Raw genomic sequence first — 13959 nt, 5'->3', positions numbered from 1 at the left:
CATGTTCCAAGGTGTAGCTTTCCATTTCTACAGCTTTGCGTTGTTTCTCCCCCAGTGTCCTCTGAATACTGGACAGTGCCAGGAATCCCAGGCTTCTGCCCTGGAACGTCCTGTGGGAGGCAGTCTCCACAGTCTGACCGCTCACCTTCTCTTCAGGAGCTTTGCTGTCCCTTAAATGAGCTCCCCGGCTGCAGCAGGACAGAGGTGCTGTCTGTCATTGGCTCTCACTTTGGGATGTTTCCTTCAATTCTATTCTCCCTCATGTGCTTCAGGTTTATTCCTTAATAGAATTTGGAAGAGTCTGTGAGTGAATGCCTAACATTCTCAAAAGTGGGATTTTAGTTCTTGTTTTTGTTTCGTTGTGTGTTTGTTTAAGAACTTCATTATGTAGTGAATGAAATACTTTTCCCGGACTCTATACAAGAGTCCTTTCCTTAGCAACAGATGTGTCATCTCAATATATTTTTCTGACTGGCTGTAGCTCAACTGATTTGCCTTGTAATGTCAGACTCTATCACACATCAAATTCTCTTTTGTTCTTCTCTGTTCTGCCCCACTCTTAAGCTGTACTGCCCTCCATCAAGTACCCAAGAAGAAAATGGCTTTAAGTGGAGTGCCCGTGATAGGATTTTTCATCACAGCCATCCTGACAAGCCTTCCGGAATCACGGGCTGTCAAAGGTAAGTGCTGAGAGAATCAAAACTAGGCGCGAGAGGCAGGGAGAGCACTGGAGAAATGAAGGGTGGGCACTCACAAGACAGCCTTTGGAGTGAAAAAAATGTGTGACAGGCATCCTGTGGATCTAAATCTGAAAGTATAATGAATTGTAGATTGGAGCAGTTCTGCCCTTACCACAAACTGAAGTCAGTCACATTTACTTTAGAGGAGTATAACCGAGTTCTGTACTGGTCAATACTATTGACTTTGAGTAAGTCAAACTTGAGGGGAAATATTTTCTGACAGAGATTAACCAGTTATCTGTCTGGGCTTTAATATGTTTTTCTGGGAAACTAGTAAAATTACAAATTGGAAACCTCATAATTTTGTGGGGATTAAATGAGAAAAAATATGCAAATTCTTGACACCTGTTCCTAGCTGAATACATGGAAGTTGTTTTTTGTAAATCAGCATATTTTGAGGACAGACATTATATAGAAGATCAGTAGAAAAGAAAGTCACCAAAACACTCCAACAATCTACCTGAGGGCGAGGGAATGGCTGGTATCCTGATAATGAATTGCCTTTAATTTACTGCCCTGCCTCTTGGAACAATGATAGTCCCCCCTACAGTGGGTTTTACAATGACCTTTGATCACTGTTACTTAGTAATATTCCCAAAAGAGTAGAAAATGAGGAAGGAAGTAGACTCTCTACCATGTCCACAGAAAATATTATGCTGTTGTGAAGATATATTGTGGAAAAAATATTCTTCATCCAGAGTGACACCCACAGGGGGTGGCAGGTAGACTGGAAATAAGTAATAAGCCAGTTCCAAGACCCACGATGGCCATTGTAGGTTTCTATTGCCCTGGAAGAGGGGCTGTGGGACGATAAAGACCTTGGGATGGAAAGGGCCAGAGAGAATATTTTCATGTGTCTGTGTGTGTATGTGTATGTGTGCATAGCTGCAAATGCTATACAGACCACCAGGTTTATTAATATATAGTCGGACTTTAAAATCCCCCTCTCATCTACACACAACACAGAGGCTGCATATTCTCCAACCGTAGCTTATTTCAAGTTGGTTATTCCCTTGGGATATGTTATTCTCAGCATCAAAGATGACAGAATACGTCCTCTAATGACAATCTCAATTTAAGGAGCATTAAGATACAACGGTGTATTTTTGTGGTCGATACAGATACAATTCTTCTCACAGATGTGTCCACAGTAACAGGTGTAGGTCCAGGGTATAGGGTGCTCTGCAACACTACAAGATCTTCATCTTAATTTCCTGGATACCTCAGCTCCCAGTCATATTTTCCTTGGTCTGGTTTTTAAATATAATTTTCTGATCCTAAAGTACTTGTTATAGACTATATAATATACTAAAAATCACTCAACACATCTCATTTAATCTTAAAAACAAACCCATGGTATAAGAAAAACCATAGCAGAATTACAATTGGAAAACAACACATACATAGGTAGATTAACCTACTTGAGATCACTAGGTAAGTAAGTACCTAAATGTACTTTGGTAATCTTTTCATAATATATACATGTATCAAATCCTTATGTTGTACATGTAGAACTAATCCAGTCTTATATGTCAGTTATATCTCAATTGGAAAAAAAAGAGAATTCAAGATTTAATTTGATTCCAGAACTCAGAAACCAGCCACCTCTCTTCTTGGAGTGACGAGGCTCTGAGATGCCCAGGGATTCTGGCTGCAGTGTCTTTGATGGCTGGGTAAAGAGACTGCGAGAACATTTCTTCTGTAGTAGCTGCTGCTGGGTTTCTAAAGAGGGAATCACTTCTCAGCTAGTGACGTGGAGTTGAACAACAGCTTCACAAAACTTCATTTGCTTCAATCTGTCCTCTAATGATGCCCCTTTATTTTTTCCCTCCAAGCTCTGTTCAAGACGAATGTCCTACACCCAGGCCTCTTCTCGCCTCTTCCCTCTGCCCCCCACCACTCCGTCCCACTCGCCGGTCCCTTCCCACCACTCCTGTCCCCACATGTGTCCCCCACCCTAGCTCCCTCCTCCTCTCCCTCCCCTGGTTCCCACCCTAACTCCTTTCCTGCCTTTTCAGAGGATCATGTGATCACCCAGGCTGAGTTCTACATGACCCCTGACCCATCAGGCGAGTTTATGTTTGACTTTGATGGCGATGAAATTTTCCACGTGGATATGGAAAAGAAGGAGACTGTCTGGCGTCTTAAAGAATTTGGACAATTTGCCAGCTTTGAGGCTCAGGGTGCACTGGCCAATAGAGCTGTCGCCAAAGCCAACCTGGAAGTCATGATTAAGCGCTCCAACCACACCCCAAACACCAATGGTACCTCTCTCTCTGTTACACTACTAACGTGGGAATCGTTGCTTTAAGCAGATGTTTCAGCTCTTTGGGTTATAGTATTGTAATGGACTTTCCCTCCCAGGGGCTTATCCTTGCATGAGCAAGGCTCCAATTGGTGTGGGTCCAAGTACTTCATGAGTTTGTTCTTTCCTTGATGTCTCATGTCTTGTCTCTGCCATCCACAGTCACTCACAAAGTCATTGCCCTAAATCTGTGCTTGGGGAGCCAGGAATGTGGTTCTTGCGTCTTACACCTCAGTACTGGTTCCAGGTCACAGGCGAGGGTATCAGAGATGGGTATCTGAGATGGGGCATAGATTCTTGGGGCACGATTTCAAATGCTTTTTCGGCTTTGGTGGGAGGGGCTGCTAGCCTGAGCAGGGAAGCTGATTTCTGTTGCATGTCCCCAGTACCTCCAGAGGTGACTGTGCTCCCAAACAGCCCTGTGGAGCTGGGAGAGCCCAACGTCCTTATCTGCTTTGTGGACAAGTTCTCCCCACCAGTGATCAATGTCACGTGGCTTCAAAATGGAAATCCTGTCACCACCGGAGTGTCTGAGACAGTCTTCCTGCCCAGGAAGGACTACCTTTTCCGCAAGTTCCACTATCTCCCCTTCCTGCCCTCAACTGAGGATGTCTATGACTGCAAGGTGGAGCACTGGGGTTTGGACGAGCCTCTTCTCAAGCACTGGGGTATGGACCACCCTTTGATCTCTTTTCTTTCATACTTTCCTCCTGTGATGCACATGTCTGGTCCTTAGGGACCTGAAGCCCTCTAACTGTTTTGTTTCATAATAAATGCTATAGTTCCTATTTCTTGTTGTCTCCCGTAAATCAGCTTCTCCCACTTTGTGATCTGTCATTCCCTTAATACATCATTCTGTTTTCCTCTTATTTAATTGACTAATGGCTCTTCTTTTGACTGAGTACCCTACATGTGGTCCAAATTGCTGCTCCCTACCACATTCATTACTTCTGTGCTCTGTTTAATTTTTCCCCAGAGTTTGAGGCACCAACCCCCTTCCCAGAGACTACAGAGAATGTGGTGTGTGCCCTTGGCCTGGTTGTGGGTCTGGTGGGCATCATCACTGGTACCATCTTCATCATCAAGGGTGTGCGCAAGGGCAATACTGCTGAACGGCCAGGGCCTCTGTAAGGCACCTGGAGGTAGGTTCTTGCTTAGATGAAGATATATGCAGTTTTCCAAGGGTACGAAAGAGAGTGGGAAAAGGACATAGATGCCTTTATGAAAAAAGGATAGGAAAAGTAATGGCTCCTGGTTTATTCTTGCTGGGACACAATCAGACATTAGCATCATACAGCATGCCAAATTCAAGATCCTTCATCCCTTCCCATACATGTGCATCTAAACCACACCTTCAGTCCTGGAAGTTACCTCCAACCCAAGACCATTGTTTTACATTAGAATACTGGGTCCAGTGATCTAGAAGTCAGCTTCAAGACTTGGGCACTTCCTAGCTTATATTTTCAAAGGCAGGCATCGGTTCAGAAGGATCTCCAGAGCTTGTCTCTTTTGGGGTTAGGGCAGATTCATTGCCTGAAATGGAAATCTCTTGGAGGCCAATGCCTGGTTTTGCTTGTCCAATCTGAAAAGTGGCATCAGAACTTTGGAGAGAAGGTAAAACGTGGTCTGCTCATTCATACTCACTCGGAGAGTGAGTTATAGCTGTGCATGTTGGAAAGGTTGTATTTCCTACACAGAAGTCAGATGATTAGAAGACTTTTCCAGGGTCAAAGGATTGAGGGAGAGGAGGAAGGAATCTGAAGGAAAAGCTCAAAATATTCATCTTAAAACTCTTTGGTAACTGTGTGTGCTGTGTGTGTCCTACTACAGGTAATGGACTCTCTTGGCAAGAAGATCAGTGAAGAAATTTCTGCTTTAACAGCTTTATAAAACTGGCAATACTCCGATTGTTTACCTCAGTGAAGAGAACCATTCTCAGCATTTTCCAGGCATTTTGCTATGCTTTGAGTAGTGATGCCTTCCCCATCTTTCACATCTAGTTATTCCTTGTATATTTCCCCTTGTTGTATCTGTCTCTCTTCCATTTCCCACAATCATTTTATTATCACCAAGTAATGGCTCTGGAATAGACCCAATAGGATTCTTCCTCCCCTATGGAGCCTCTATGGAGGCTTCTATATAATTTACTGCTTGTGGTTTCTTCAAACTGTGATTGCAGTTTTTCTGAATACAATAAACTGTTTCATGGATGTTACATGGAGTTTTAGTGTTTAAGCAAGTTCTTTATGGGGGCTGGAGCATATATGTGTTCCCTCCATCCTGAAATGTCTGAAAGTTGAATGTATCTTAAATGCTCTATAATTCATCAGAAATACCCAGGTTCATTAAGGTCTGGCCTCATTCAGAGCATTGACATGCAATGCAGTTGCTCTGGTCCAGTCCGTATCTGGAAAACTCTAGAGTATGGTTTGTTTATTTGGAGATCTCTACTGAGCAGTGGGTTCAAAATGGGTTCTTAAGCCTCCAAGTCAATGAGATCTCTGGGTCTTCAGTAGAGTGCATCCTGAAACCTAGGGTTTGTCCCCTGATAGTGGGTAACACGATAATGGGTGGTAGATGGGGATAAAGTGAGGGTCATAATAGAGGATGATCCATATACATTACAGGAATTACATTTTAGCATCACCTATTATAGACTTAATGAGGAATGAGACTGGACACTGAGAATTAGCATTACTCATTTGATTAGACATATCTTCAAATCTTTGTTTTGTTAACATGAGAATAGTCTTATTCATGGGACCATTTTAGACTTGGAGATATGTCTCTGGTGGAAAAACTGAGTTAAGTGTGGAAGGAGGGGAAATATATCAATAAAATGGGAGAAAAGAATGTTAGAGACACATTGAACTATTGCCTTTTTGTCAGTGAAACAATGACTTGCTACTTGTTTCTAAAATGATTACCAGAGGGATCATGGGAAGATGGCGGCGTGAGTAGTTCAGAGGAAATCTCCTCCCCAAAACATATATATTTATGAAAATACAACAAATACAACTATTCCTAAAAGAGACACCAGTAGATGCAGTACAACAGCCAGGATACATCTACATCTGTGAGAACTCAACATCACATGAAGGGGGTAAGATTCAAGCCGCGGCCAGGCAGGACCCGAACGCTCCCCCACCCCAGAACCCAGCAGGAAGAAAGGAGTAGAATGGGGAGGGAGTGAAAGCCCAGGACTGCTAAACAACGAGCTCTAGAAATCCACACCTGGAACGCAGACAGAAGGTGCACGGGGTGCTGGATATTAGAGAAACAGAAAAGCAAAACCTGTGGGCATGTCCCCGCAACCGGCACCCCTGAGACAAAAGAAAAGCGAGTGCTTTCTGAAAGTCTTAAAGATACAGGGACCTCACAGCCTGGACAAAGTCGTCCCAGCACACTTGGCCCGCAGCTGGGAATCCCAGGGAACCTTAGGCGCCCTAAACCTTGGGGAGGCAGTGCAGCTCTGAAGCCCCTCACGGCACTAAGCAGCCTGCCAGTCGTTCCTCCAACTGGTGCGGAACCCGACACACCGGCACAGTAGTGGGAGAGTGGCAGTGCATGCTGGGGGCGGCGGCACCGGAAGGGACCAGGAGCAGATCACATGCACCAATGGCACCAGAGTGGACCAGGAGAGGCTTGTGCGAGCCCGCAGCAGTGACGACCGAACAGCCCAGGTGCGGTTCATGTGCACTGGCAGCAGTGGAGCCAGAGGAGCCTGGTAGAGTCCCGCATGGGAGAGGCCTGTGTGCACCTGCAGTGGAGCCAGAGGGAGCAGGCGCGCTCCCAGAAGCCGACCGGAATCCCAGCCCAATGCACAGCCGCCCTGGCCAGACCCAAAGGCCGCTGCTGGCACACAGCTGCCTGGCAGGAGTGCCGCTATCACAGAAGAGTGCACCTGGCATGCCTGCCACTCCTCGAAGGGCTCCATGCTGCTCAGATGGAGACCCTGCCCACAGCAGCTTAGGGGACTAACCGGGGGCTGCTCCAGGAGTGCAGGTAACTGACACAGGCAGTGGAGAAGGGCAGGGCATCCAGCAAGCAGAAAAGGACTCTCTTCCCTCAGCTGACACACCTGCAACCTGCCTACAGCCACCGCTATCACCATGAAAAGGCAAAAAATTTTAGTCCAGTCCAAGATAGTTCAGAAAGCACCTGAGAGAGGATCTGCAGAGACAGACCTAACCAGTCTCCCTGAAAAAGAATTCAAAATAAAAATCATAAACATGCTGACAGAGCTGCAGAGAAATATGCAAGAGCTAAGGGATGATGTCTGGAGGGAGATTACAGATGTCCAGAGGGAGATTACAGAAGTGAAACAAACTCTGGAAGGATTTATAAGCAGAATGGATAAGATGCAAGAGGCCATTGATGGAATAGGAACCAGAGAACAGGAATGCATAGAAGCTGACGCAGAGAGAGATAAAAGGATCTCCAGGAATGAAACAATATTAAGAGAACTGTGTGACCAATTCAAAAGGAACAATATCCACATCATAGGGGTACCAGAGGAAGAAGAGAGAGAAAAAGGGATAGAAAGTGTCTTTGAAGAAATAATTGCTGAGAACTTCCCCAAACTGGGGGAGGAAATAGTTGCTCAGACTATGGAGGCACACAGAACTTCCGAGAGACAGGACCCAAAGAGAACAACACCAAGACACATAATAATTAAAATGGCAAAGATCAAGGACAAGAACAGAGTATTAAAGGCAGCCAGAGAGAGAAAAAAGGTCACCTACAAAGGAAAACCCATCAGGCTATCATCAGACTTCTTAACAGAAACCTTACAGGCCAGAAGAGAATGGCATTATATATTCAATGCAATGAAACAGAAGGGCCTTGAACAAGGATACAGTATCCAGCAGGATTATTATTTAAATATGAAGGAGGGATTAAACAATTCCCACACAAGCAAAAGTTGAGGGAATTTGCCTCCCACAAACCACCTCTATAGGGTATCTTAGAGGGACTGCTCTAGATGGGAGCACTCCTAAAAAAAGCACAGAACAAAACACCCAACATATGAAGAATGGAGGAGGAGGAATAAGAAGGGAGAGAAATAATCATCAGACTGCATTTATAATAGCTCAATAAGAAGGTTAAGTTAGACAGTAAAGTAGTAAACAAGCTAACCTTGAACCTTTGGTAACCACGAATCTAAAGCCTGCAATGGCAATAAATACATATCTTTCAATAATCACCCTAAATGTAGATGGACTGAATGCACCAATCAAAAGACACAGAGTAATAGAATGGATAAAAAACCAAGACCCATCTATATGCTGCTTACAGGAGACTCACCTCAAACCCAAAGACATGCACAGATTAAAAGTCAAGAGATGGAAAAGATATTTCATGCAAACAACAGAGAGGAAAAAGCAGGTGTTGCAATACTAGTATCAGACAAAATAGACTTCAAAATAAAGAAAGTAACAAGAGATAAAGAAGGACATTACATAATGATAAAGGGCTCAGTCCAACAAGAGGATATAACCATTATAATTATATATGCACCCAATACAGGAGCACCAATATATGTGAAACAAATACCAACAGAAATAAAGGAGGAAATAGAATGCAATTCATTCATTTTAGGAGACTTTAACACACCACTCACTCCGAAGGACAGATCCACCAGACAGAAAATAAGTAAGGACACAGAGGCACTGAACAACACACTAGAACAGATGGACCTAATAGACATCTATAGAACTCTACATTAAAAAATAACAGTATACACATTCTTCTCAAGTGCACATGGAACATTCTCCAGAATAGACCACATACTAGGCCACAAAAAAAGCCTCAGTAAATTCCAAAAGATTGAAGTCGTACCAACCAACTTTTCAGACCAAAAAAGTATAAAACTAGAAATAAATTGTACAAAGAAAGCAAAAAGGCTCACAAACACATGGAGGCTTAACAACATGCTCCTAAATAACCAAGGGATCAATGACCAAATTAAAATGGAGATCCAGCAATATATGGAAATAAATGACAACAACACAAAGCCCCAACTTCTGTGGGACACAGTGAAAGCAGCCTTAAGAGGAAAGTATATAGCAATCCAGGCATATTTAAAGAAGGAAGAACAATCCCAAATGAATAGTTTAATGTCAGAATTATCAAAATTGGAAAAAGAAGAACAAAAGAGGCCTAAGGTCAGCAGATGGAGGAACATAATAAAGATCAGAGAAGAAATAAATAAAATTGAGAAGAATAAAACAATAGAAAAAATCAATGAAACCAAGAGCTGGTTCTTGGAGAAAATAAACAAAATAGATAAGCCTCTAGCCAGACTTATTAAGAAAAAAATAGAGTCAACACACATCAACAGAATCAGAAACGAGAAAGGAAAAATCACGACGGACCCCACAGAAATGCAAAGAATTATTAGAGAATAGTATGAAAACCTATATGGTAACAAGCTGGAAAACCTAGGAAAAATGGACAACTTCCTAGAAAAATACAACCTTCCAAGACTGACCCAGAAAGAAACAGAAAATCTAAACAGACCAATTACCAGCAACAAAATTGAAGCAGTAATAAAAAAACTACCTAAGAACAAAACCCCCGGGCCAGACGGATTTACCGTGGAGTTTTATCAGACATACAGAGAAGACATAATACCCATTCTCCTTAAAGTTTTCCAAAAAATAGGAGAGTAGGGAATACTCCCAAACCCATTCTATGAAGCCAACATCACCCTAATACCAAAACCAGGCAAAGACTCCACCAAAAAAGAAAACTACAGGCCAATATCCCTGATGAATGTAGATGCAAAAATACTCAACAAAATATTAGCAAACCGAATTCAAAACTACATCAAGAGGATCATACACCATGACCAAGTGGGATTCATCCCTGGGATGCAAGGATGGTACAACATTCAAAAATCCATCAACATCATCCACCACATCAACAAAAAGGACAAAAACCACATGATCATCTCCATAGATGCTGAAAAAGCATTTGACAAAATTCAACATCCATTCATGATAAAAACTCTCAACAAAATGGGCATACAGGGCAAGTACCTCAACATAATAAAGGCCATATATGATAAACCCACAGCTAACATCATACTGAACAGCAAGATGCTGAAAGCTTTTCCTCTGAGATTGGGAACAAGACAGGGATGCCCACTCTCCCCACTGTTGTTCAACATAGTACTGGAGGTCCTAGCCATGGCAATCAGACAAAACAAAGAAATACAAGGAATCCAGATTGGTAAAGAAGTCAAACTGTCACTATTTGCAGATGACATGATATTGTACATAAAAAACCCTAAAGACTCCAGTCCAGAACTACTAGAACTAATATCAGAATTTAGCAAAGTTGCAGGATACAAAATTAACACACTAACAATGAACTAATAGAAAGAGAAATCAGGAAAACATAAGAATCAAAAGAATAAAATACCTAGGAATAAACCTAACCATGGAAGTGAAAGACCTATACCCTGAAAACTACAAGGCACTCTTAAGAGAAATTAAAGAGGACAATAATAAATGGAAACTCATCCTATGCTCCTGGCTAGGAAGAATTAATATCGTCAAAATGGCCATCCTGCCCAAAGCAATATACAGATTCAATGCAATCCCTCTCAAATTACCAACAGCATTCTTCAATGAACTGAAACAAATAGTTCAAAAATTCATATGGAACCACCAAAGACCCTGAATAGTGAAAGCAATCCTGAGAAGGAAGAATAAAGTGTGGGGGATCTTGCTCCCCAACTTCAAGCTCTACTACAAAGCCACAGTAATCAAGACAATTTGGTACTGGCACAAGAACAGAACCACAGACCAGTGGAACAGAATAGAGACTCCAGACATTAACCCAAACATATACAGCCAATTAATATACGATGAAGGAGCCATGGACATACAATGGGGGAATGACAGTCTCTTCAACAGATGGTGCTGGTAAAACTGGACAGTCACATGCAAGAGAATGAACCTGGATCACTGTCTAACCCCATACACAAAAGTAAATTTGAAATGGATCAAAGACCTGAATGTAAGTCATGAAACCATAAAACTCTTAGAAAAGAAAAAGGTGAAAATCTCATGGACATAAACATTAGCGACTTCTTCATGAACATATCTCCGCAGGCAAGGGAAACAAAAGCAAAAATGAACAAGTGGGATTATATCAAGCTGAAAAGCTTCTGTACAGCAAAGGACACCATCAATAAAACAAAAGGGTATCCTACAGTATGGGAGAATATATTCATAAATGACAAATCTGATAAAGGATTGACATCCAAAATATATAAAGAGCTCACACACCTCAACAAACAAAAAGCAAAGAATCCAATTAAAAAATGGACAGAGGAGCTGAATAGACAGTTCTCTAAAGAAGAAATTCAGATGGCCAACAGGCACATGAAAGGATGCTCCACATCTCTTGTCATCAGAGAAATGCAAATTAAAACCACAATGAGATATCACCTCACACCAGTAAGGATTGCCATCATCGAAAAGACAAACAACAACAAATGTTGGCGAGGTTGTGGAGAAAGGGGAACCCTCCTACACTGCTGGTGGGAATGTAAATTAGTTCAACCATTGTGGAAAGCAGTATGGAGGTTCCTCAAAAAGCTCATAATAGAAATACCATTTGACCCAGGAATTCCACTTCTAGGAATTTACCCTAAGAATGCAGCCCTCCAGTTTGAAAAAGACAGATGCACCCCTATGTTTATCACTACACTATTTACAATAACCAAGATATGGAAGCAACCTAAATGTCCATCAGTAGGTGAATGGATAAAGAAGATGTGGTACATATACACAATGGAATATTACTCAGCCATAAGAAAAAAACAAATACTACCATTTGCAACAACATGGATGGAGCTAGATGGTATTATGCTCAGTGAAATAAGCCAGGCAGAGAAAGACAAGTACCAAAGGATTTCACTCATATGTAGAGTATAAGAAAAAGGAAAACTGAAGGAACAAAATGGCAGCAGAAGCACAGAACCCAATAATGGACTAACAGTTACCAAAAGTAAAAGGACTGGGGAGGATGGGTGGGAAGGGAGGTATAAGGGCGGGGAAAAAGAAAGGGGGCATTATGATTAGCATGTATAGTGTGTGTGTGGCACGGGGAGGGCTGTTCAACACAGAGAAGACAGGTAGTGATTTTACAGCATCTTACTATGCAGATGGACAGTGACTGTGAAGGGGTATGTGGGGGGGACTTGGTGAAGGGCGTGCCTAGTAAACATAATGTTCTTCATGTGATTGTAATGATACCAAAATAAAAAATAAGAAAAAGTAAAAAAAAAAGTTCATTCTTGCCAATTTATTTTATTGAAAAAAAAAAATGAACTTCATCGCCCCTAATCAGCAGGAAGCACTTTTTGAAAATTAACTTTCACCCCTTCCCAAATCCTCTACCACTTACAAAACAGAAAAGGGAGGAATGTAAGAAAACTGTAATTTATCCTCCATTTGCCCCATGGTCCCAAGCACATAAGCCAGTGAGAATTATGCCTGGGCCTGCCTGGGGCTTGCCTCGGCTTACCCCGCCTTATCTCTAAACATCCCGACCCTCTCCCAAGGCAACAGGCCAAGCGGATCCACCATAATAAAAGGCAAAACGCTCTGCACCACGCTGCTGCCGTCTCTTTCTCTTTGTCTCTGTCTCTCTGTTCCCCTGCTCTCCCTGCTCTCTCTCCCTCTCTCTCTCTCTCTCTCTCTCCCCACCCCCCTCTGGGGCAGCCACTTTCTCCTTCAGATAATAAAATCTCTTGCATGGGCCAGTGTCTCCTGAGCCGTCCTGGGTAAGGAGTGTTGCGGCGAGATACCCTTTCACATACTGATTTACAATGATAGTTCCATGGGGTTTATGAAAGAGTCAAAAAAGTTTGAGTTACTTGTCTAGATTGTTTCCCATTGTAACTCTGGGGGGGGCAGATATTTTCCCAGCACAGACAAAGTACCTGTGAAACTGAAATCAGTCAAAGGGAGAAATAAAGTGGTAGAAACCCGTTAATTGCCTACAAGCAGTCGTCCACTTCTGCTCACTGGTTGTCTCTCACAACCCAGCTGCAAAAAGGGACTCCACCCAACCTCTCTGGTCCAGATATACCCTCACTCACCCTTTTAACCACCTATTGATATGGAGATGAATTACTTCTCTCCACCCCTTGGAAACCCCTGTTGATATGGAGATGAACTAAGGCCAGGGGAGAGATTCTGGAAATATTGCAATTTTATCCACACCCATCATACACTTTTTGTCATTTGTTTCAGTCATTATACTTTGGTTTTGACTTTTATGTACTGTCTTATTAAATTTTTATTTAGATTTTTTCCTTAAGTATTTGAATATTTCTGAAGGTGAAACTATTAAATAAGAGATACTCAGTTCCAGCTTCAGTGTTTGTCCCTTTCAGTCTATTCTCTCTTACTGTCCCTTAGGAAATCATTTTTTAAAATCTTTTAATTGTTTCTACTTACAAATATAAGTAACTAGATTGGTAGATGATAGATAAATAGATAATGAATGGGTATAGCTATATATTCCTATTCTCTTTCTCTATCTTATTAAACAAAATGTTGTATAGTGTACAAACTCCCCTATACTTTACTCCACATGCATTTTGGACATAATTCCATAGCAGTGTGAGAAACACACTCACTGGTCCAAACTCAGTAAGTGGACATGGAGACAAAGAGTACAGTGGAGGGAGGCTTTAATGAGGGCCTTGTAAGATCAGGTGTCTGGTGGGCAGGCACACCTGAGGCTGTTGGCACCAAGTAATTTATTCCCTAGTACACGAGTCCCTCCCCTGGTTCCTCACTGGCTGAGTACTACAGGGTTCACATTCTTTCTCAGGTGTCGCCTAAGCCAATTATATCCACATTGGGCCTTCTCTTACATTTGTCTTAA

The 13959-nt window shown here is 42.3% G+C and overlaps 1 protein-coding gene across 1 annotated transcript; it reads left to right on the top strand.

The window, feature by feature from the left end:
• Positions 1-513: 513 nt before the first annotated feature.
• LOC108410363 (HLA class II histocompatibility antigen, DR alpha chain) lies at positions 514-5260 on the top strand. Its single transcript, XM_017681387.2, has 5 exons — positions 514-680; positions 2759-3004; positions 3432-3713; positions 4022-4187; positions 4876-5260. Exons 1-4 carry the CDS (start codon positions 599-601, stop codon positions 4174-4176), a joined length of 765 nt encoding a protein of 254 aa, XP_017536876.2. The 5' UTR covers positions 514-598; the 3' UTR covers positions 4177-4187; positions 4876-5260.
• The last annotated feature ends 8699 nt before the right edge of the window (positions 5261-13959 follow it).

This window comes from Manis javanica, chromosome 16 (genome assembly GCF_040802235.1).
Source record: "Manis javanica isolate MJ-LG chromosome 16, MJ_LKY, whole genome shotgun sequence".
Taxonomy (NCBI): Eukaryota; Metazoa; Chordata; class Mammalia; order Pholidota; family Manidae; genus Manis; species Manis javanica.
This window is presented reverse-complemented; position numbering and strand designations above follow the sequence as displayed.

Excerpts from the sequence above, each read along its gene's own strand:
- LOC108410363 (XM_017681387.2), top strand. The coding sequence starts at position 599 with ATGGCTTTAAGTGGAGTGCCCGTGATAGGATTTTTCATCACAGCCATC. Across the intron at positions 681-2,758 it reads GGAATCACGGGCTGTCAAAG|AGGATCATGTGATCACCCAG; the intron begins GTAAGTGCTGAG and ends CTGCCTTTTCAG. Across the intron at positions 3,714-4,021 it reads GCCTCTTCTCAAGCACTGGG|AGTTTGAGGCACCAACCCCC; the intron begins GTATGGACCACC and ends ATTTTTCCCCAG.